General features: G+C 46.3%; 2 protein-coding genes across 4 annotated transcripts; one reads left to right on the plus strand and one right to left on the minus strand.

Annotated features, from left to right (window-relative positions):
- Positions 1 to 1,200: 1,200 nt before the first annotated feature.
- Positions 1,201 to 3,140, minus strand: LOC109768007 (uncharacterized). The gene is made up of 3 exons (XM_045232233.2): positions 3,057 to 3,140; positions 2,767 to 2,982; positions 1,201 to 2,093 (listed from the first exon to the last, which is right to left on the minus strand). Exons 1-3 carry the CDS (start codon positions 3,138 to 3,140, stop codon positions 1,413 to 1,415), a joined length of 981 nt encoding a protein of 326 aa, XP_045088168.1. The 3' UTR covers positions 1,201 to 1,412.
- A 2,212-nt stretch (positions 3,141 to 5,352) lies between these two features.
- LOC109780077 (nucleoside hydrolase 3) lies at positions 5,353 to 24,629 on the plus strand. Of its 3 annotated transcripts, none has more exons than XM_040386797.3 (12): positions 5,353 to 5,727; positions 14,819 to 14,998; positions 15,115 to 15,225; positions 15,350 to 15,682; positions 15,811 to 15,987; positions 20,976 to 21,263; positions 21,421 to 21,543; positions 22,215 to 22,412; positions 22,531 to 22,766; positions 22,962 to 23,166; positions 23,251 to 23,556; positions 23,890 to 24,629. In XM_040386797.3, exons 1-12 carry the CDS (start codon positions 5,557 to 5,559, stop codon positions 24,163 to 24,165), a joined length of 2,604 nt encoding a protein of 867 aa, XP_040242731.1. In that variant the 5' UTR covers positions 5,353 to 5,556; the 3' UTR covers positions 24,166 to 24,629. The 3 variants fall into 3 exon arrangements, with proteins under 3 accessions (XP_040242731.1, XP_045083532.1, XP_040242732.1); XM_045227597.2 differs by having other exon boundaries at positions 5,375 to 5,727; positions 14,808 to 14,998; XM_040386798.3 differs by having other exon boundaries at positions 5,376 to 5,727; positions 14,865 to 14,998.
- Positions 24,630 to 24,689: the final 60 nt, after the last annotated feature.

Below are 24,689 nucleotides of genomic sequence, written 5' to 3' on the forward strand. Positions count from 1 at the left end.
CAACTAGGGTCTAGGGTGGCTTGGGGTCGACGGAACCACCTAAAGCCATCAACTAGGGTCTAGGTTGGCTCGGGGTCGACGAAACCACCTAAAGCCATCATTTTGGGTTTTGGTGGCTCGGGGTCGACGGAACCACCTAAAGCCATCAACTAGGGTCTAGGGTGGCTCGGGGTTGACGAAACCACCTAAAGCCATCATTTTGGGTTTTGGTGGCTCGGTGTCGACGAAACCACCTAAAGCCATCATTTTGGGTTTTGGTGGCTCGGGGTCAATGGAACCACCTAAAGCCATCAACTAGGGTCTAGGTTGGCTCGGGGTCGATGAAACCACCTAAAGCCATCATTTTGGGTTTTGGTGGCTAGGGGTCGACGGAACCACCTAAAGCTCTCAACTAGGGTCTACGGTGGCTCGGGGTCGACGGAACCACCTAAAGCTCTCAACTAGGGTCTACGGTGGCTCGGGGTCGACGGAACCACCTAAAGCCATCATTTTGGGTTTTGGTGGCTCGGGGTCGACGAAACCACCTAAAGCCATCATTTTGGGTTTTGGTGGCTCGGGGTCGACGGAACCACCTAAAGCCATCAACTAGGGTCTAGGGTGGCTCGGGGTCGACAAAACCACCTAAAGCCATCATTTTGGGTTTTGGTGGCTCGGGGTCGACGGAACCACCTAAAGCTCTCAACTAGGGTCTACGGTGGCTCGGGGTCGACGGAACCACCTAAAGCCATCATTTTGGGTTTTGGTGGCTCGGGGTCGACGAAACCACCTAAAGCCATCATTTTGGGTTTTGGTGGCTCGGGGTCGACGGAACCACCTAAAGCCATCAACTAGGGTTTAGGGTGGCTCGGGGCCGACGAAACCACATAAAGCCATCATTTTGGGTTTTGGTGGCTCGGGGTCGACGGAACCACCTAAAGCTCTCAACTAGGGTCTACGGTGGCTCGGGGTCGATGGAACCACCTAAAGCATCACTGTAACATAAGAAACTATTCCTTTTGCAAATGCATTTAAGCATCACTCTAACATATGTAGCTATTCCTTTTGCAAATGCATTTAAGCATTTAACCATCAGTATAACATAAGCATCAGTATGTCATCATTTTCAGTCTAACATAAGCATCACTATGTCATCATTTTCAGTCTAACATTGAAAGCAAACGATACTAACTGGAGTTCAACACATTATAGGAATACACAACCATTGTTCACATTACATAGTGGAGTTCAAATGCACAATCCATCCTTTTCTCACAAAAGGATGAATAGCATAACTACTAGGTACATAAACAGCCAGAGTTCACAATTAGTACTAGAACCATACATTACACAACCATAATTCTAAGTTACTAGGTCATTGCACAGCCATCCTTCCCAAAAGGTCTGCAATGCCCACTAATCTCAATTCATCTTGTTCAGTTCTGCAAGATGGCCTGGATCCCCTTGATCTTCTCCTTCAGCTTCTCCTCTGCCTTCATGAGCTCAGTAATCTTAAACTCTTGCATCTGCTTCTCTTCATTATGGTTTTCCTTGAGCTTCAGCAGATCAGCAACCTGGAACTTCAACTCTAGCTTCTCTTGGGTGAGCTTCTCCTCAAACTTTGTGAACTCTGCATTCTTCAACTCCAAATTCATCCTAGCCTCACTCAGCAATTCCTTCTCTTTCATATTCTTCAACTTCTGGTTTTGGATGACAGTTGCTTGAGCACTTGTCAGGTTGCACAGGAGTTCATACTTCTGTTGAAGCTTCTCTGTAGCTGCATCTTTCTTTGCCATTTCTGCCTTCATACCAGCCACCAATTCAGTTCTGCATTGGTGCTGATATGTGACAGCAGACTGCAGATAACTGAAATCCACAACCCTATCCTGCTGAAAGTCCACAAGTTGATGCACATCTTTCACTAACTTGTCATAGTCTGCATCTAGCTTGTTCTTTTCTTCTGTCAAATGATGAATAGTTAAAGCACTTTGAAGATTATCATTCACCCTAGCAGACTTGCTTTCTTCAACCATTGACCAAAGCTTCAGCAATGCATTCTCCATTGTTGGGGGCCACTGCTCATCAACCCACTGAACAAACCCACAATTCTGACCTTCCTGGAAAAATTAGAAGGGCAAAATTTAGTACAATACAACTACTAAGAGTACTAAGCAACAGTTAGTTCATGGCAGTACCTAATGTTGGCACTGACATTAACTGAATTTGCACAGCCATTTGCTAAGCAACAGGAGCACATTGTAAAATAAATTAATGTAATCCTACAATGGATGATCAATATATTTACCAGGCAGCAGAGTAACACTCCATTCAACTTAGAAGTTGCTAAGCAGCCATGTGCTAAGCAACAGCAATTGCTAAGAATTGACCTTTAATATAATGGAATCCTAATAGTAATAAGCAATACAATGTGAACTACTTTGCCCAGCTAAATACACTACACTAGCCTGCAGCAACAAACTAGCTAATGAGACTACCTACTGTCAGCAGTAAGCAATAGTTACTAACTGGCTCCACTGAACTTAATATTGAGCAACACTGCATTTGGAAAGAAGTGTAAATAAATAGCATGTGCACACAACAGGAGCATATATTTTAGCAGAAATGCATTCCACTGAACTTAATAATGAGCATTCCCACAATGAGCACTACAGTAGGGCACATATGACTAACAAATTTAGCATGCACATAACTGAATCATAGGTGGCAAACAAGACTCTGCCACTTTCAATGAACACATCCAGTGCTTAATCAACAAGGCAAGAAAAATACCGGCTCTGCACATGCTAAGAACCTTCTCCCAGTCATTGTTCCTTCAAACGCAACAAGCCTCTCTGATGGCTTCCCATGCTTCTCGCAGAACGCCTTCAGATCTAGCTCAAGGCCCTTGTAATCCGGGTCCTCAAGTGAGAAAGGCACCTGCACAGTCAAAAGCACAGCACGAGGACACAACAAATCAAACGAAATCCTCACAACATCGACGAAATCCTCACCACCTACACACAAAAATCCCCAAATTTCCTAAACCTAACCCTAACCCTAGCTCCAATGGAGTAGCTTACCTGGTTCAGCCCATCGGTGGAGGTTTCAGAGTACATGTACGGGAGGCTTGAGTTGTCATCGCTGCTCTCGTCCTCCAGAACCATGGCTGCGGCGGCGTGGTGTGGCGGCCGGCGGTGGCGGGCGCAGGCGACGGCGAGGCAGAGAGCAGGAAGAAAGGAAGAAGAAGGCGAGCGGGGTCGGGGTCGGGTCTGGCTCGGGCGCAGGCGAAGGCGAGCGACTATAACGGTGCGAGCCGGCCTCGTCCTAGTCAGCGCGCGGGCACGCGCGCACTGGCCAGCGTGGCGCCTGACGGGCGGGCCCAACCGGTCAGCTTTTCTGTCAATACATATAAAACACACTTTTAGTCTTTTTTGCAACGGCTCGTCCCAATCTTGGTACCAATCTACTTTCAATGCCCCAATTGTGGTACTTCTCTACAATTTACTCAAGCGAGCAAGACGAGGAACTCCTCCCCGACCAGTGCAGACGTGGAAATCTTAGCCGGGGAAGGGCCGTGGAAAGGGCCGGGATCCCTCCCCCTCGTTGGGAACCAAATGCGGCGGCAGACTCGCCCGGCTCGATTCTGCTCGGGGTTTCCTCACCCAGGGAAAGGAGGGGGATCCCGGGAGGATCCCTGGTTACCAAATGAGCCAACACGTTTTCTTTTCCACTGGGACGGAAAGAATATGACTACTCAACCGCGGGAGCCACCTCCTGTCGTAGAGTCGTGAATCGAGATGCAGGCGGACGATGTTCAAAGTTTTGGTACTAGTGATCACTACAGAAATGAAAGTGCTATGCACACGACCGTCCACATATGATTGATGGCTACTTTGAACGGCGGTGATTAGCAAATGATTGCAATTTAACGATTCGACCCATCGTGCTGAAATCAGGCAGAAGATTGCCGTGCGTATTAGCCGCGCTCTTAATGTAACAGGCAACGTGTAGGATTAGGATTGGATGGAAAGGGGAGACTAGTATAGGATCAGCCCTTTAGGTAAGATCGTAGGATCAACCCAAACATTTCATATTTAGACAATCCAAAAAAATCTGAAAAAAAATGTACAACATATATGCGGGGCATGTCTATAACTACACAGCTCAAAACTTGATCTACAGTTAGAGATTCCAAAAAGACAAGTTCGAGTATGAATAGTGTCAACATTAGGGTGAATAGTATTTGATACTATTCACATCTGATTTTGTCTTTTTTGGTCCAATAAGTATAGTTCGAATTAGGAGCTGGAACTTTTTAAGCTTGTACATCACACATGAATGTGTGTCTCCAATTTTGTTTCAGAATTTTTGAACATGTTTCGTATCTTTAAATTTTTTAATCACATTAATCTCACATAAGGACATATCCTATACAAGTCTTCCCCTAGATGTAAGGGCGTGGGAGGGGCCCACAAGGGTGAAAATTGGGGGGGTGGGGTGGGGGATAGAATTTGTTAGGCGTGTTACGTAACTCTTCATACGTTGCTTTCGTATCCCTAAAAACACTATCAACCACATCATAACTGTTGGCTACCGCTTTCCTCGCAGAGCGTAGGATTATTGAATTACTAAAGCATGCATAGCAGATTTCTGCAGTACATTTCCGTGTGCGCGGACAGATGCGCAGTCCGCAGCGTCCTGATATTTCGGTGTGGACTGTGGAACGTGCACCATGAGCATGTGCAGCAGTAGACACGCTTGGATCTAGACGGGTCGTCAATCGTGGTCGAGCGCGCGGCCGGACAGGTGGATCGTCGCGCTCTCGCTCTCGCTCTCTGCCGGACAAAGCACGCCGTTGGAGTAAACTGCGTGGATCAAGCGGAAGGATCGTCGCACGCTAATCCCGACAATTTTCTTGGAGATACGCAGGATCACCTGCCAGGTATAACTCAAGCGAATCCCACGAAATCACGTGTAGCAATATTTAACAAGCCCACGCCACCCTGGCGCGCTCAACGATCCGCCACTAGGAACCAATATTTCCCCCGCCCGACGTATTTGGCAAGCCGGCTTCAGGAAACCCATGGCACGTCTTCTTCTGTTAGTACCGCCATCACTGACACAGTGATACTACCAGTACGAGTGCTACTACTTTAATCATCGATCAGAGCAGCCCCATGTTCAATGCGTGGAGAACAGGAACCAAAATTTAAATCTCCCTAAGAAACCCAACCCACCATTAACCGGAGCTTGGACTTTGGACATATGCCCCGCCACACACCCACAGACCACAGTATTTGCTCAGAAAAAAACATAGACCATAGTCTCGCTCGTTCCCACTATTTACACACGCACGCGCGCTCGTTCCCTCGCGTACCGAAATGGCCAATCAAGGCTCCCTGGACCCGGAGACAGCGATCGAGTAACGACCTCAGGCTCCTCACTTCCTCAGGTCGCCTACTTATTACAGCTGCGTGTATACACGCACGCAGGGACCATAGGCCCATTTCATTCGGCCATCGTGTGCGAGCGTAGCGTACGCGGGGATGAGGGAAGGAGAAGACCGGCCGGCAGCTCGGGATGGGCTGGTTCGCGGTGGCGAGGACGCTGCCCTTGCTCCTTCTCGTGGCGCAGCTCGCCACGGGCGGGCCGCCGCCTCACCGGATCCTGGTGGACACGGACATCGACACCGACGACCTCTTCGCCATCCTCTACCTGCTCAAGCACGACCGCGCCGAGTTCGACGTCAAGGTAACCACCACTGCTCGCTTCCTTGCATGCTTTGCATCCATTGCACCCATGGCTGCTGCCGCTGCATGCCTGCCTGCGAGGCTAGGCTCGCCCGTGCGTCCATGACCATCCAACAGATCCCGCCCGTGCACCCATGGCTGCGCTTCTTTTTTGGACGGCAATAGTGAGCAGCGGTGGCCGGTGGGGGAACAGAACAGAAACGCGCGGCCGATGCTAGGCGTCGTCCGGCTGATTTTGAAGAAAGATAAGCCGCCCGCCAAGCCATCCGATTAGGCGCGCGTAACCGTTCGATCACAAGCTCGTGGCAAACCCAGCTCGTCTTCCTCATCTCATATCTTACGATGATGCATAGCAACACCGGTGACTCCGGCGACGCTGCATAGAAACACCGGCGACTCCGACGACGATGCATCGCAGCAGCGACGACCCCGGCGATGCTGCATAGAAACACCGGTGACTCCGGCGACGATGCATAGCAACAACAAAAACTCCGGCGACGCTGCATCGCAGCACCGGCGACTCCGCGACCCGACGACCGCCGCGGCGCTTCACTGCAACCTCGTCGGAGCTTCACTGCAACCTCGCCGGAGCTCCAAGAACCGCCGTGGCGCTTCATTGCAACCTCGCCGGAGCTTCATTGCAACCTCAGCCGTGCTCCATGGTAGCACCCCGACGGCTGCCGGCGAAGCTTCATTGCAGCGTCACCACCACCGCGCGGCCCTGCTCCATCGCAACACCGCTGCCCGCCTGCCCCGTCAAAGCTCCACCGCAGCACCAGACGGGCGCCGGCGAAGCTTCACTTCAGCTAGTGGTCGTGGTGGTGGTCGTCCATCCCGGTTGGTGGTTGGCGTCGCCATGGGCGTCTCTCCCTCTCAGATGCAACGGAAGAGGTGGGAAGAGGAAAGAAGATGAGGGAGAAAACGTGTGGAGGAGCAGCCGTGTGAAGGAGATAAGCTCGAGGGGTAAAGCGGCGGCCTCGTTCTCTCAGGGACACGTGTCGAGCAGAGCAGCCGGTTTACGTGACGCTCTTTTCAGCCGGTTGATTTTAAACATTTCCCGAAACGCGCGCGCTTTGTGTTCCGGAGTTGAGCGGGGCACGCTTTTCCCGTGCGGATAGCATTGCTTTTTTTTTTGATCTAGTGCGGATAGCATTGCTTGGTACGTGGGGAGAAGGGTCGATTCTTCTTCGTTGTACTTGCGAGTCTTAGATGCCCGGCCGGAGCAAGAAGAATGCAGCTACTCCGGAGCTTGTAGATCCTCTCTCCCTCGCGCGCGCATTTTGTGCGAATGAATGAAATGGACGATGGATGCGACGGCGCGGCATTAGAGGGTGTTTGTTTTCAGATACTTATTGGTTTAGGGACTTAAAAAAGTTCCTATAAGTCCCATCTAAACCAAACACGAGGGACTTATAGAGACTTAAAGTGGGCATTTGGGGCTTATGAAATAAGACTCTCAAGGAGAGTCTTATAGGGTCTTATAGTTGTAATATGATCTTATAGGGACTTATAAGTCCCAGGAACCAAACAAGTAGGGACTTTTTAGGGACTTGGGACTTATAAGTTGTGACTAAAAAAAGTCCTAACCAAACGTCGACCGTCCCGTGTGATTGAAAAAAAAGTTTCCGACAGGTTATTATGCTCAGATATGGGCAAAGAACATTGTTGTTCTTATCGTCTTCGTGCATATGATTGTGTGTCAGTGTCACGTCACCATATCCTCTCCCGCCCATGCCTGAGCGCTTATCCTCTACTATTTTTCATTTTATTTATAATTTATAATAGTTCTCCACTATCCTTGCAATTCGAACGAACAAATGCACTGCCCAGGCACGACGCTCACATTTTCTAGACTCGGGAAATCGACGGACGACCGCCCTTTCGGTGCAAAAAAACATGCGCCATTTCTCATCTTGAACACGCCGGACGTGCGGAAGAAAATGAAGACAAGTGAAGTCTATTTCAAACCCTGAGAATGTAGAGGACGATGCAAATGAACCCTAAATCCCTAACATCTAAATCCCTGAAGTCCATACCCTGAGTATGACATGCATGCATGATGGCCATGGATGCAGTGTCACTGTGTGGTGGATTGGTGTCGGACGCTAGCCGTGGATGGCCTACCAAACTTGACCGCGCCCCTTTTTGATCTGTGTGTTAGCAACGTGACAGCGTGCACGCCTTCCTCGTGGACAGTATGGGCAGAGGCGCCGATCAGAGAGCAGACGCTTCAAAGCGAACTGCGCGATGCGCGTAGCTCGGCTGGTTACGTTTCATGTGGTGTGTGGTGGAACAAACCTATCAAGATTTAAATCCTAAACTTGAAACTGGTGCTCGCATTTTCTTAAATTTATTTCAGGTTTTCAGTGATATTCGTTCAGTTAGAGAGGACGTCAACAATGTGGTGCCTGTGAACTGTGGTGAGTTTGTCAATTTTAGATGTTGTGTCGGCTCAGTATCTCAAAGATACTCATAGGAATAAGATAGTGTGCATGCTTTCATATAGAGTAAAAATGCGTGTATGTGCGTGTATATAAGCAGCTGTGATTATACTGTGTTAAAGAAAACCAAACATTTCATACTGCATGCAGCGCTGCTATGCTCTTTGCTGGAACTGGTCAGTGGATTCAGAATGGACTCATCGTTTGCGGACATATTCGTTTGGGCACTAATCTGCGCCGGCGCACCGGCCCAACCGTTCGGCCGGTCGCGTCAGGGCCGTTGGATTTGAGCCACGTGGGCCATTGGATCTGGTGGAAAAAAAGGGTTTGCCCCGCAGCTTCTTTTTCCTCTCACTGGAATCGCATCTCCCGCTCGGTGCGCGCATCCTCTCCCCTCCGGTGATTGACCTCGTCGCCTATCCCCACCCCCGCCGGCCGTCCTCTTCGCCGGTCCCCATCCTCGCCGGCCGTCCTCGTCCGCCGCCGAGCTCACTCGAGTTTTGCAGCACCTCCCCGCTTGCATCTTGCGTGCTTCCTTCGGTTCCAGCTCCGGACACAATCATTGCAGTCCCCCGACGAAGCTGGTTCCAGCATCTCAGCGCCGCCGCCGGCGGCGGCCAATACCACCCCCTTCTCGCTGGATGCAGCTCCAAAACATGCCCTGGCCAGTTGCAGGTCCTGCCGATGCCGGTTCCAGCATTGCAACCGCTGCTTCCAACAAAACAAATCCCACAAATCACAGACTCTCCATCAAATTTGATTGTAGCAAAAGAAACAGCCGGAAATTACTCCAGTTCCAGCAAAAATCCCACAAACATCAAAATCTAACAAATTTGATTGTAGCAAAAGAAACACCCGGTTCCAGCAAAAATTCCACTAACATCAAACTCCAACAAATTTGATTGTAGCAAAAGAAACAGCCGGTTCCAGCAACAAATTACTTTGGTTCCAGCAAAATTCCCACAAATCATAAACTCTAACAAATTTGATTGTAGCAAAAGAAACACCCGGCTCCAGCAACAAATTACTCTGGTTCCAGCAAAAAAATCCACAAACATCAAAATCCAACAAATTTGATTGTAGCAAAAGAAACAGCCGGTTCCAGCAACAATTTAGTCTGGTTCCAGCATAAATCCCACAAACATCAGATCCAACAAAAATTGATTGTAGCAAAAAGAACAGGAGGTTCCAGCAACAAAAAAGTCCCGTTCCAGCAAAAAACAACACGTTACCGGAGAGCTCGCTGCCCACGCTCGCAGCACCCCCCGCACCGCCTCTCGTCGGCACCGCACGCACGCACAGCTGCCGTCGCCCGTCGCTCCATCACCTCGGGCATCCAGCCCCCTCTACTGACACGCGAAGCGGGAGAGTGGGTTGGGCACGGCTTGTAACGAGAGAAAAGGGATGAGTTCGCCGGAGAAAGCCGCCGACGGGATTGGTTGGGAAGCGCCTAGAAGCTTCACATGGGCGGGGCGCGGAGGTGGTGGTCATCGGTGGTGCCGCTAGCCGGAGGTGCGGTTTGAGGAGAAGAGAGATGCTCAGCTCACGAAGAAATGAATGGCGGGGAAGCTTCGCGTGCGTACAGAGGATAAGGCTTCACGTCCAAAAGGATAAGGCAGCGCGTGTCCAGCGTGCATGTGAGTCGCACGATCGAGAACGATCATGCGGCGCACGTCGGACCGGCCGAGTCGTTAGCCGGTCGACTGGCCGCAAACATTACCCTATTAGTTTCCTCTTGCTTGCCATAGCGGGACATGACTGATTAGACTTTATTATTTTTAAGTATTTTTCTATTATATTTATGAAGGTTGGAGTTTATGTGGAACCAACAAATTTCATAGATAAGCAAATGCACTCTTACTCGCGTATAGATCGCCAACCTTTCAAAAGATATAATTAAACCAATGTATTTCACTCACATATGGGACTTAACACAAATTGACATGTATACTTGTATTTTTCATGTGTGGCCAACACTTACGTAAAACATATGGCGGCAGAAATGAGATTGGAACTCAAAATTATGCTATCGATTTTTATATGTTTATATATTGTAGCATAAGAGGGCGAACAAATTGCAATTCCAATGCGACAATGTACCTCGCTCCCCTACTTGATCTAGATGTTTCGAAATTCAAAAATTCTCTCACTTTAATTCTTGCAAATGACCTTTTATGGGCGCTTATCATTCTCAAACACGTGCCGCATGATCTCTCGTTGTACTAGAAAAGTGGGGATCCACTTGCCGCCCCCGCTACTCCATGATTTCTGGAACAAATACATTCATTTATTAAATCACTTACACATACGTGATTATCTCTACTCTTATAAAAAATAAAATTGGTGATGATGGTGTGCCTGCCATCCCGTAATATAGACCGTCCGATCTATATCTGACGGATAGGAAGGAAAATGTGTCAATTCTGCAAAAAAAAAATGTCTGCACCCCTCTTCATATTTGCAGATAAGGCTTCCCTCGTTCATCCTTATCTACCACAAGATAAACTACTCATATAAATGCATCTTGATGTTTCGTGCAACGCACGGGCATCTTGCTAGTCATTTTAAAATTATATGTCAATTGTATTGTAGATAGTACACGTGAATGTTATTCATATCCTGATTTCCCCTTTACCTCACCCGGTCAATTTCGGGTTTCATATTGCGTGCCACAAGTCTTATCACTTTGCACTTGCTCCTTTGCGGTTATATTCGATAAGCTCTTATATAAAGAATGAAATCACAACAGTCATATGACAACATCATTGTTGGGTTGAAATGTTGTCAACTTAATGCAACAACGTCGGCATGATCTAGACCCGATTAGGTTGTCATCCTTACCCTTCTTTTGTTGCTCCTAAAAGACATGCTATTTCATTTTCATCATGTTATGTGATACTAATTGAAAGGCGTCTAACCCGCTTCGGAAAAGAAGCCAATCGTCCTCATGTTGCTCTCGTTGTTGTCAACATAACTTGGTGTTTTCATTCACTTATTTTCGGGAGAGCCGTTTTGGCTTGGGGAGGGGAGGGGGGGGGGGGCATATGCACCTGGATGAATAGTAAATTCAAAAAAAGTAGTAAATACATTTTAAAAATTCTGATAATTTTTGTAGATGTTTGTATTATTGTAACATGCATGCTTGACAATTTTTATGTGAAACGAGATAGCAGTACTTTGTCGATGAAAAAAACAAAATTAAGCGTAACATTTGCCGTTTGACTTTTTTTTTCTGCGCAGTTCAAAATACCTAAGCTTTTCACCCAAAAAATTGCAGGTAGCATTTTAATGTGACAATGAACATATGTATTTTTTCCCCAAATATTTTGACATTTGCATATAACAATTTTTGCTCGCAGGAGCATATGCTCCCAAAAGTCGAATTGGATTTCCACTTATTTTCACCTTATATCTTTTATGATAAAGTTATAGTTCAAATATCGTCCACTTTGTTATTATCTTTTCACTGGTCTAATTTTCTTGGTAAGGAAGGTTTGAAAGAGAATGAAAAACAGCAGAAAAGCAATTCTCCCATGCATGGGTCAGCCGTTCGATAGATATGGAGATTCGGATGCATGCACTCATGTATTTCATCCATCTAATCATGTCATGTCACTTGGTCACATGGTCCATGCATCTACTATCTGACATGAAACCCACCACACACCCATGCCTTTTCTTGTGATTTCAAAGTTTGGAATCATTTTACGCTATGTACCGAAAGCCTGATTTAACTTCCGTCTGCGTATTTATATTCCTGGTGACGAAGACTTTTAAACAAGATCACTCTTGAATATATTTTGATAATTTTTAAATTTTGATTTTTGAAACATGATGAAACCATACGAAAGATGGTGAAACTCCATAAAACATGGTCTGAAACTTATGCTATTCTGCGAAATTTGTTTCATGTAAATATTGTAGTTTGATGGGTTTTATATTCTATAGTTTCATCAAGTTCGAAAATTTGTTTAAAAAAAATTATGGAAATATATTCATGATTGATCTTGTTTAAAAGATCTCTTTACCAAGACCCCAAATATGTTAACAGAACAGAAATCAAAACTTTCATTCAAAAGATACATGGTTTTAAAAAAATATGAGAAGAGAAAGAATCTAGGTAGAGCCATATGGTGCAGTAAGTCATAAGTAGTGGGACCTAAAAGGGCGATGATAGGCGCCGGTGCACCGGCCCAAATTTGGGTCGGTCGCTGCCCTACAGTCCGATTCGCCCTGTTACAACCATCAGATACGGGTCCTTCTCCTTCATCCCTTCTGGCGCGATCTGGAAACAAAAAAAAAATCCCCCCAATGCTCGTTGGCCGCCGCGTTCGTCCCCTTGCCGCCCACGCTCGCCGGCGACCCCAAGCCACCCTTGCCCGCCGTTTTGCCGCTCCTGCTCGCCGGCCACCCGTGCCGACCGCGCTCGTTCCCCGGCCGCCCCATGCTTCTAACATTGGTGACTGCAGCTCACCCACCATCCGCCCTTGCCACAAACTAGTTCGCCAGCATGGCCGGCCACCCTTGCCGCAAAACTGGTTTGTCAGCATGGCCGGCCGCCACATGCAACATCGCCGGCCGTCGATTGCAGCTCGATGCACGTCGTTCGTGTGTGGCCGGTCACTGTCGCCCTTGCAGCTTTTCTCAACTCTGGTTCCAGCTTTTTATGTCGCCGGTTCCAGCAAATTTCCGTCGTCGCAGCAGCTTGATTCACCGGTTTCAGCTTTTTACTTCGCCGGAAGAAGCTTTTCTCAACGCAGGTGGAAGCTTCGTAATGCCAGTTGTAGCAAAATCAGTCGTCGTCGCAGAATCACTCCCGTTCCGGTTGCAGCAAAAAATTATGTCGGTTCCAGCTTCTAAGGCAGCCGGTTCCAGCAAAAATAGCTCGTCGGTGCCCCCATCCCGTCGCCATTGTAGAAAAATCGACCACCGGTTGTAGCAAAATCAATCATCGGTTGTAGCTTTTGTGATTGCCGGTTCCAGCTCACTGCGTATCCGTTTCCAGCAGGCCAAGAAGTCGGTTCCAGCAAAAATTCCATGGCCAGTTGCAATGTCGCCGTCATGCTAGTAGCAATTCTCCTTGACGGTTCCAACATCTACCGTTGTTGCCCCCGGTCGCCATGGAGCAGTAGGAGATGCAGTTGAGAGAGGGGAAAACGAGGGGAGGACAGTGTCTCGGGGGGTGCTCGCTGGAGAAGAAGAGGAGGGCTCGTTGGAGGAGATCGCCGGGTTGGCCTTCCATGGCAGCCGGGGAGGTGGGGAAAAAAGAAAAAAGACTCATGAAAGGGAAGGAGAAGGACGCGGAGATGGGGAAACAGATAACATGGTTGGCCCTCGTGATTTGATTCGTTGTAGCGCTGCGTGTGTGGACGAGACCGGCCGAAGCGTTCGGCCGGCGCATCGAACACAATCGTTTCCCGACTTAAAAACACTATGCATGCATGTGAGATCCCGTGCACGGTAGGAAAACCATTCTCCGAAAAGCAGTCGCTAAACCGTAAAAAAAGCGAGGCTAAAAAAGGCGGCCTCGTCGGACCCCGTTCGGCCGTCCGATAGAGAAGGTAGGGTGTCTCTCCTTCGTCCGTCGCGGGGGGCACGTTAGAAACCTCGCCGCAGTTCAGAGAGCTCGCGCGCCGGTCAGCTCTGGGAGCTCGGAGAAGGCCTTTGCGATTCCCTGACATAGATCCATGGTCTGGGTCTCAGGGATGGCGGCGGGCCATCAGTGGTTGCGGATCGGCGATACAGCGCGGCAGTGCCTGCTACCGCGCACGAGGAGAGTCGGGAGACGCGGCGGCGCGGCGGAGAACACCTGCGCCCAGCCCAATGTCCGGGCAGGCGGACATGGATGTCAATGGGCGCGCATTCTAACTGCACGCTCGGCCTTGATTCTCCACTTAGCAGCTTGGTCTGTAACTGTGAATCCATGGTCGTGCTCTCGCGCAGCAATGGGGGGACACAGGCGCGCCACCTGCACGCTGCTCTTCGGTCCGCAACCGCCTAAGAGCCCACCGGAATCGTGCTTTCCTTCCTCGCGGCGAGGCATATACGGCTTGACGGCATGCCAATCTGTGTGCTCCGGCCGGTGGCGGCCAGCCGGCCACCGCAATACCAATCCTTTGCGTGACAGCTTGCTCGGTCGACGGGCGTCGTGTCACCCCTGCTCCCTACTCCTTCAGGGATCAGGCTTCAGACTTCAGAGGCAGGCGTGCCTTAAAAATGGCGTTATGCCTGCATCTCATGTGCGCCCAGAAATTGCTCGATGAAATGCTCGCATGGGTTTTATCTAGTTCAAATTTGCTGATACTAATACTACCTCCGATCCATAAAAAGTGTTGCAGTTTTGAACAAGAGTTAGTTCAAAACTAGTTGAAAACTGTGGCGCTTATTTTGGATTGGAGAGAGAGTAGTCTTTAGTGCCCTTACGCATTATAATGATACTTTTCTGCTAGGAACACTCATGATTTGGGCTCCTAATGTCGTTTGTGCAGTAGGCGTAGTTATAGTTGGGATTCCCATTGAGAGAGAGGGACAATACCTAGTGTTGTGTGCTCAACTGAACTGAACCGCGTTGTGCCTTTTCTTCCTGTATTCTCATAAGTCATAAGTCATGACCCTGTTGTTCGAAATTTTCATTTGCTAGTGTTTTCACAGGCTATAACTATCAGCGCGAACTCATGGACTGATGCTGGTCATGCAGTAAACCAGCTGTATGATCTCCTCTACATGATGGGCCGTGATGACATTGCGGTGGGAGTCGGAGGGGAGGGTGGTATATCCAATGATGGTAGAATTTATCCTCACGTTGGTGGCTATTTCCCAATAATTGACCAGGTGAAATAGATGGCCCATGTCCATCTGATTCTCCTTGCAAGTTCTGCACAACCAAATTCTATATTGCAATTTTACCATGTTCAGTAAAATAACTGTTTGTGACTTCAATTCCTCAGGGAATGTCAACAATAGGGGAGTGTCGATACCGACAATCAATTCCACAGGGATCAGGTGGCCGCTTGGACATCAACGCGAATTATGGAGTTCGACGGGAAATTCTTCCTCAGGTACAGAACAAAGATAGAAATCCACCATTCATGCCTTTTATCTGAAAACATGGTTGTAGATTCTTTCAGGAAGACTGTACTCGAAGGCAGTGCATTTCTTAACTTCCTTTTGGCCTTGAATCAGGGAAATAGAAGTTATTCCCCTATTCAACAGCCAACAACTCAACAAGTGATGATTGACACCATATCTGCTGGGCCAACGAATGTCTTCCTTGTCGGAACACATACAAACTTTGCGCTGTTCCTCATGAGCAACCCGCACCTAAAGAAAAACGTGAAGCACATTTACATAATGGGTGGGGGTGTGAGATCGCAAAATCCCACTGGTTGCTGCCCCAAGAACGACACATCATGCGTGCCACGACAATGTGGTGATCATGGCAACATGTTTACAACTTACACCAAAAATCCATATGCCGAGTTCAACATATATGGAGACCCTTTTGGCGCGTATCAGGTAACCTAGAGGCACACCAATTGTTTGCAGCCCAGTGTTAAGCATTTAACTACGCTATCTTCTTTTGAGGAATCAACAATATTATTGTGCATATGGAATTAGTCTTACCTCTTTATCTGATATTACAGGTCTTTCATTCTGGTATCCCGATCACCCTTGTGCCACTCGATGCAACCAACACGATACCAATCACTGAGTCCTTCTTCAAGGCATTTGAGGAGCAACAGAGCACTTATGAGGCACAGTACTCCTTCCAGTCTTTGAAGATTGCTCGCGATACCTGGTTTGATGACCAATTCTACACAGTAAGTTTTTACTGTTGGAAATATGAGCAATTTACCAAATGATTTTATTATCAGAAATACTAGATAAAGCACGAGAGTATAGCAGTGATAAAACAAGTCATGCGAATTGATAAAGAGAAGGTAAACAACATCTTCATATATGAACTGGAACTAAACACATCTAGAGCAGATAGTATAACAAGTTGCATATATGAAACAGAGTCTAACATATCTAGGGCAAACATTAGAACAAGGAACTGTAGCAGGGTCTCTAACAGAAAGAGGAAGAACACGTACGGGACAGCAGCAGCAGAAGCACTGGACTTGGGGTCGACATCCTCTCCAGCCATGTCGTCGATGAGGTTGTCGACGTCGGGGAAGAAGTCGTCGTCGGGGAAGTAGTCGTCGGAGTCCGTGATGGAAAAGTCAGTAGTCGCGCGGAGCGCTCCCCAAAAACCTTATCACCCTTCTCCCGTACATGACTCAAAGTGGTGCGGTTTCGGAGGCCTACTGTCCCGACTCGCGGTGCACGCCGCAAGCCGGGATGAGGAAGACAGCAGCAGCTCAGAGATTGGAACCGGTGGCGAGAGGAAGAAGTTCTGGTGCGCCTCTCTGGGAGGAGCGACCTCCCTTTTATAGGCGCAAGAGAAGGAGGCGAGAGGGCAGCGACGGGAGGCAAGGAGATGAAGCGAACAACCAGCAGCCGAAGGGCTGCACCGTTCGCGTTCGAACTCCACTTTCGCAAAAATCTTTTCAGTTTCCGTGTGACCTTTCGTATACCCGTAGTGCGTGGCAAAAATTTAGACATCAGCTCGGCTCATTCCCGCAACCCGCGTCGCGTCGCGTCGTGACGAGGCGTGGCGTGGCGAGGCGGGCGGCGGAGGAGGAGCGCACGTGGATGTCCCTCTTGTTCTCATGCTCATACAAGTGGGGAAAGAACCTCCCTTATAAAGAGGTCCAACTCCCTCTAAACTAGCAATGTGGGACTAAACTTTAGTTCCACCTCTTGCCTTGCACAAATGGGCTGCGTGGGCCTCTAGGATTTATTAGGAATTTCTGAAACTGCTATTGGGCTAGGCCCAAAATAGACAAAATTCCAGCAATCCCCCACCAGATCCCAGAGGCACACAAAATTTGCCTTTGGTTCCAAAACACTGTTTTATATACCGGTACTGCAGTGGAGACTGTTAAGTTGAACTTCCACCTAGAACTCTATGCTACACTAGTAAGCAACTTGAACAGTGGACTAGGCCTTGAACTGCAAGTTTTCTGCGAATCTAGCTTCACATAAAGCCTTGACCGATACGTGGCTACCGTGGGTCTTCCCCGCGGGTGGAGCTTATGCGTCATACTCCGAGACCTTTCATGAGTTTACTAGAGGGAACCCTACTCTCATAGATTGCGACGTTTGACAATCAGACTCATATAGGTGTGTTCTTCAAAAGATGTTCTGCAGGACAACATCTCTGCTTAAATGAGCCACTTAGAACACATTAAGATATACATCAACTTGCCATGCCGTTTTAGGAGAGTATTGCATCTTCATGGAGTGGTATTGTTAATAGTAAGGATACTCTCCTCTCAGTTGATCAACAGCTTGTCTTCCACATCTAATTCGCGGGATCTCCGATCACAAAGAATAGGTTACCACTGTGAACAACTCATATTGTGGGTCTCATACCCATCTCCCTCGATGCATTATCTATCATATTACGTGATAGACCCTTAGTAAAAGGATCTGCCAGATTTTTAGACGTTTGGATATAATCCAATGCAATAACTCCGGAGTTTCTCATTTTCCTGGCAGACTTTAACCTTCTCTGAACGTGTCTTGATGACTTCATGTTATCCTTTGAGCTGCTCACTTTCGTGATCACAGTTTGATTGTCGCAGTTCATAAGGACACCCGGTACAGGTTTCTCAACAACCGGCAAGTCATTCAAGAGCCGACGAAGCCAATCTGCTTCGACCGTAGCTGTATCTAATGCTGTGAGTTCTGCTTCCATTGTTGACCTCGTTAAGATGGTCTTCTTGCAAGACTTCCAAGAAACAGCGCCACCTCCATGAGTGAATGCATAACCGCTCGTGGCCTTTATCTCATCAGCATCTGAGATCCAGTTTGAGTCACTATACCCTTCAAGCACCTTTGGGTGCCCGGTGTAGTGAATTCCATAATTCGCAGTGCCTTTCAAATAACGCAAACCTCTCTCTAGAGCTTTCCAATGCACATCTCCTGGTTTTGAGACAAACCGACTCAGTTTGCTAACAACAAAAGAGATGTCAGGTCTTGTAGCACTCGCTAAGTACATAAGCGAGCCAATAATCTGAGAATATTTCAATTGATCTCTAGCAATTCTTCGATTCTTTCGAAGTAACACACTCGCATCATATGGTGTTGGAGAGGGCTGCTACCTCTTGAGCACTGCGTTGGTTTTCCCTTGAAGAGGAAAGGGTGATGCAGCAAAGTAGCGTAAGTATTTTCCTCAATTTTTGAGAACCAAGGTATCAATCCAGTAGGAGGCTACGCGCGAGTCCCTCGCACCTACACGAAACAAATAAATCATTGCAACCAATGCGATAAGGGGTTGTCAATCCCTTCACGGTCACTTACGAGAGTGAGATCTGATAGATATGATAGGATAATATTTTTGGTATTTTTGTGATAAAGATGAAAAGTAAAATAAAAGCAAAGGAAATAACTAAGTGTTGGAAGATTAATATGATGAAGATAGACCCGGGGGCCATAGGTTTCACTAGTGGCTTCTCTCAAGAGCATAAGTATTTTACGGTGGGTGAACGAATTACTGTTGAGCAATTGACAGAATTGAGCATAGTTATGAGAATATCTAGGTATGATCATGTATATAGGCATCACGTCCGAGACAAGTACACCGACTCCTGCCTGCATCTACTACTATTACTCCACTCATCGACCGCTATCCAGCATGCATCTAGAGTATTAAGTTCATGAAAACAGAGTAACGCCTTAAGCAAGATGACATGATGTAGAGGGATAAATTCATGCAATATGATAAAAAACCCATCTTGTTATCCTCGATGGCAATAATACAATACGTGCCTTGCTGCCCTACTGTCACTGGGAAAGGACACCGCAAGATTGAACCCAAAGCTAAGCACTTCTCCCATTGCAAGAAAGATCAATCTAGTAGGCCAAACCAAACTGATAATTCGAAGAGACTTGCAAAGATAACCAATCATACATAAAAGAATTCAGAGAAGATTCAAATATTGTTCATAGATAAACTTGATCATAAACCCACAATTCATCGGTCTCAACAAACACATCGCAAAAGAAGATTACATCGAATAGATCTCCACGATAGAGGGGGAGAACATTGTATTGAGATCCAAAAAGAGAGAAGAAGCCATCTAGCTACTAACTATGGACCCGAAGGTCTGAGGTAAACTACTCACACTTCATCGGAGGGGCTATGGTGTTGATGTAGAAGCCCTCCGTGATTGATGCCCCCTCCGGCGGAGCTCCGGAACAGGCCCCAAGATGGGATCTCGTGGGTACAGAAGGTTGTGGCGGTGGAATTAGGTTTTTGGCTCCGTATCTGATCGTTTGGGGTACGTAAGTATATATAGGAGGTAGGAGTACGTCGGTGGAGCAACAGGGGCCCACGAGGGTGGAGGGCGCGCCCTGGGGGGTAGGCGCGCCCCCTACCTCGTGGCCTCCTCTTTTGTTTCTTGACGTAGGGTCCAAGTCTCCTGGATCATATTCTTCCTAAAAATCACGTTCCCGAAGGTTTCATTCCGTTTGGACTCCGTTTGATATTCCTTTTCTGCGAAACTCTGAAATAGGCAAAAAACAACAATTCTGGGCTGGGCCTCCGGTTAATAGGTTAGTCCCAAAAATAATATAAAAGTGAATAATAAAGCCCAATAATGTCCAAAACAGTAGATAATATAGCATGGAGCAATCAAAAATTATAGATACGTTGGAGACGTATCAAGCATCCCCAAGCTTAATTCCTGCTCGTCCTCGAGTAGGTAAATGATAAAAACATAATTTTTGAGGCGGAGTGCTACTTGGCATAATTTCAATGTAATTCTTCTTAATTGTGGTATGAATATTCATATCCGAAAGATTCAAGACAAAAGTTTAATATTGACATAAAAATAATAATACTTCAAGCATACTAACAAAGCAATCATGTCTTCTCAAAATAACATGGCCAAAGAAAGTTATCCCTACAAAATCATATAGTCTGGCTATGCTCTATCTTCACCACACAAAGTATTTAAATCATGCACAACCCCGATGACAAGCCAAGCAATTGTTTCATACTTTTGACGTTCTCAAACTTTTTCAATCTTCACGCAATACATGAGCGTGAGCCATGGACATAGCACTATATGTGGAATAGAATGGTGGTTGTGGAGAAGACAAAAAAAGGAGAAGATAGTCTCACATCAACTAGGCGTATCAACGGGCTATGGAGATGCCCATCAATAGATATCAATGTGAGTGAGTAGGGATTGCCATGCAACGGATGCACTAGAGCTATAAGTATATGAAAGCTCAACAAAAGAAATTAAGTGGGTGTGCATCCAACTCGCTTGCTCACGAAGACCTAGGGTATTTTGAGGAAGCCCATCATTGGAATAGACAACATTCCCGCAACCCGCGGCGCGGCGCGGCGCGTCGTGACGAGGCGTGGCGTGGCGTGGCGAGGCGGGCGGCGGAGGAGGAGCGTGTGTGGATGTCCCTCTTGTTCTCATGCTCATACAAGTGGGGAAAGAACCTCCCTTATAAAGAGGTCCAACTCCCTCTAAACTAGCAATGTGGGACTAAACTTTAGTTCCACCTCTTGCCTTGCACAAATGGGCTGCGTGGGCCTCTAGGATTTATTAGGAATTTCTGAAACTGCTATTGGGCTAGGCCCAAAATAGACAAAATTCCAGCATTTACATGTGGTGATATGTTAATCTGCATGTGTACTTGTGTTATTGGTTTAACCTTGTTCTTTTTTGCTTTAATTCAGAGTTACTTTATGTGGGATTCTTTCATGTCTGGTGTGGCACTCTCAATAATGCGCAATGGTCAGAAACCGAATGGCGATAATGATTTTGCTGAGATGGAAGTGATGAACATAACTGTGGTTACATCCAATGAACCATACGGTGTGCATGATGGATCAAATCCATTCTTTGATGGACATGCAAGCCCAAAATTTGATTTACTGAAAGGTGGTGTACATAGTGGTCATGTTCAGACAGGATTCAATGATTCATTTTGTGTTTTGAAAGGGAGCACTAAAGGAAAATGCCAGGTAACTGCAGTTTAGAATGGAAATATATACTTATTACATAACATCAGAAAGTGCAAATCAGTAGAGATATGTGTGCATCTAAAGATTTCATCATTATATTATTGAAGACTTTGGGTTCATCGTTGTATATAACATGATGGGCTAAATATTTTACCAGGATGGATACACCAAAGAGGTGCAAGGTCCTGACTCGGTTGCTGTACTTGTCGCAGTGAAGGCAAAACCTAATAGAAATGTTAAAAGTCCTCTTGATAGAGAGTTTTTTTACCACTTTCTCGAGGTAATTGTTTCTGAAGTACATGCTTACTTTTGATTTGATCCTCTGTTGTTCTGAATATTCTCAAGGATGTCATTTTCTGACAAAACATTTGTTAAACCTTGAGTCATTTATAGAAAAATGTGATTACTGATGATGATCCAGAAAGAGCCTTACGTTCCTGTCTATTTTATGCACTTGTGAATAGTGGAATTGTTTGCTCTTGAGGCATCCCTAGTAAGTCATTGTTTAAGACAATTGATAAAATAAAACCTTACATTTGTTCCAGACATGTACTTCCCCCGTCGGGAAATAAGTGTCACTCAAATGGATGTATCTAGACGTATTTCAGCGCTAGATACATCCGTTTGAACGACACTTATTTCCGGACGGAGGGAGTACATGACAAACTCTATGATTGTTGAATCTCACAAACAAACTTCAACAAAAGCAGTAGGAAAGTATTTTTTTAATTTGATTAAACATCTAATTCTGCAATCTAAGATTGCAGTCGAGATGTAAGGGGTTCAGAAACATAGCAACACCATGGGAATACATAATAAAAAAGGAGCAATAGGGATGTACTAATAATGAAAATCTAGATGGGAAATGAACAATGACATAACATAATTCTCTCCAGTCAACTTGTTTGCTGCACTGTTTATAAGTCAAATATTTTTCATCACCACATGCAGGTCCTGAATCGCCCTGAACACACTGGGCACTTCAATTTCACCGATCAGTTTCGTCACTACAAAGAGATTATGTACAAACCTGATTTGGAACATCAGATTAGAGGAAAGCCTGTCATATTTGACATGGACATGAGTCCTGGAGATTTTCTTGCTCTCTTGTGCCTCCTGAAAGCACCTATGGAAGCAATTGATCTGAGGGTCAGTATCATCTGTGCTAATCTCCCCTTCCAATAAACTTGCAAAAATATTTACAAAATCACACAGTAAATATTGCCTGCTATAAGTCTAATAGTCATTTATGTTCTTACATATGCAGGGGATATTGGTAAGTGGCAATGGTTGGGCAAACCCAGCTACAGTAGATGTTATCTATGACGTTCTTCATATGATGGGCCGTGATGACATTCCAGTAGGACTTGGGAAGATCACTGCACTTGGCGCCCCTGACCTTGGATGTGAATACGTGAAAGCCATACCACATGGTTCTGGTGGTTTTCTTGACACTGACACCCTTTTTGGACTAGCCTGGGTGTTGCCCAGAAGTCCTAGAAGGTACCAATGCATGGTTTTAATTAATGAATTAAAAATGCACGCATTACATCTAGATATCTTGGGGCTCGTATAAAAAATATGATTTTACAGAATCATTATGTATGCATAAAGACACATCTGGAGATTACTAGTGGCACACAGTCAAGTATGACAGAAATGTAGACGACGTGGTACCTAATCATGTTATTTTATCAGGTACACAGCAGAAAATTCAGTAAAATATGGTGCTCCAAGGGACACCGCGCGCCCTGAGCTCAGGCAGCCATTGGCTTTTGAAGTTTGGCAACATATTAGAGAAGAACTCAAACCAACTGACAAGATAACCATCCTGACCAATGGTCCTCTCACAAACATAGCAAACATCATTCTATCTGACCCAAAAGCAGAATCAGTAATTGAGGTTAGTTCCAAAAGCTTTTGAGATACACATTACTTCAGCTCAGTGGAAATTTATTTGACTAAAAAGTTTCAAATGTCTGAGCAGCGCATTTTTATAGTCGGGAGTCATTTGGCTGGCGGAAATGGAGATCGAGGCAATGTGTTCACTGTTCCATCAAATAAGTTTTCAGAGTTCAATTTCTTTCTTGACCCTCAAGCTGCCAAGGCGGTTGTAGAATCCGGTTTAGACATCACTCTCATTCCTTTGAGAGCTCAACGCCAGGTGGATTCTTTCAAAGAAGTCACAAGATCGTTGTGTACTGCTGAGAAGACTCCTGAATCATCGTTTGCATACCAGTTGTTGCTGTCAATGCAGAAACTGCAAAAGAATAACCAAGCATATCATCACATCGTAAGTTGGTTTTACAGGTTCTATATCCAAACTGCCATAATGGAAAAAACCACTTTAGATAGTGTTGTTATACATACAGTAACAATAGATAGTGTTGTTATACATACAGTATTATCCAAATAAAAGGCAAAAACTTCCATAGTGATTTTACCTGGATTATCTAGTTTCAGTTAGCATCATCTATATATTCACAAAGGCCCGTCAATTATATACCACAATTCAATAGTGAAAGAAACCACTTTAGTTATTTCATTTGAACAGTTCATATTCAAGTCGTATATTTGTAGCAGCAAATTTGTGACTTCCCCTTATTTTTGTTTGTCGCCATTGCAGGACATGTTCCTTGGTGAGCTTCTTGGTGCTGTGTTCTTGGTTCAGCAATCGCATCTGAATCACTCGATCACCCAAAGGGCTATCACTGTTAGATCTGGTCATGTAAACATCGATGGTCAGACCATCCTCCGCGGGACGAACGGAAAGGTAGTAAAGGTACTAGATCATCTCGACGCGGATGCTTACTACACCGAGTTTGCGAAGCTGCTCAATGCGAAGAAGCAGTCCGCAGTCGTGGGTAGCTTTGATGAGCAGAAAAGAATGTGGAACAAATGACGCGGTTCTGCCAGATAGTCTGGCGCATGGAAAGGAAAATAGGATTCTCACTGGCCCTCCTCCTTTTGTTGTAAAAATGTCAACACCGCAAAGCTCGCCGGAGGAGAAATTCAAAGCAGCTGCGCAAGACTGCAGATTTTCATTATCTATCTTTCGAATACCTGCTGCTGCTGGCTTGCTGCAAGCCTGCAAGATGGTCGCCGGTGAGAAAGAAGGGAGTCATGCAATAGGACCGGCAACCAGGATGGTGACGATGGGACTTTTTTTTTGTGTGCTTTGCTTGTAGTGATAGTTTGGTTTATGTTTTTTCTGTTTGATGGGAATTGGAGGGTGAAATCCACGTCCTGTAATGAAATAGTTGATTCTCTTATGCAAGGTAGTTTTGTGGTATGATGATGATAGAGGATTCTGAAATTCCAGATGTATGGTTCAAAACATTGCATATATGCAGCATGATTTGGTAACCCCTTGGAATTTGACGGCGCTCCCGGAACCATGGCAATATCCTGAGAACCAGCAGACCA

Source organism: Aegilops tauschii, chromosome 1, assembly GCF_002575655.3.
Source record: "Aegilops tauschii subsp. strangulata cultivar AL8/78 chromosome 1, Aet v6.0, whole genome shotgun sequence".
Classification (NCBI taxonomy): Eukaryota; Viridiplantae; Streptophyta; class Magnoliopsida; order Poales; family Poaceae; genus Aegilops; species Aegilops tauschii.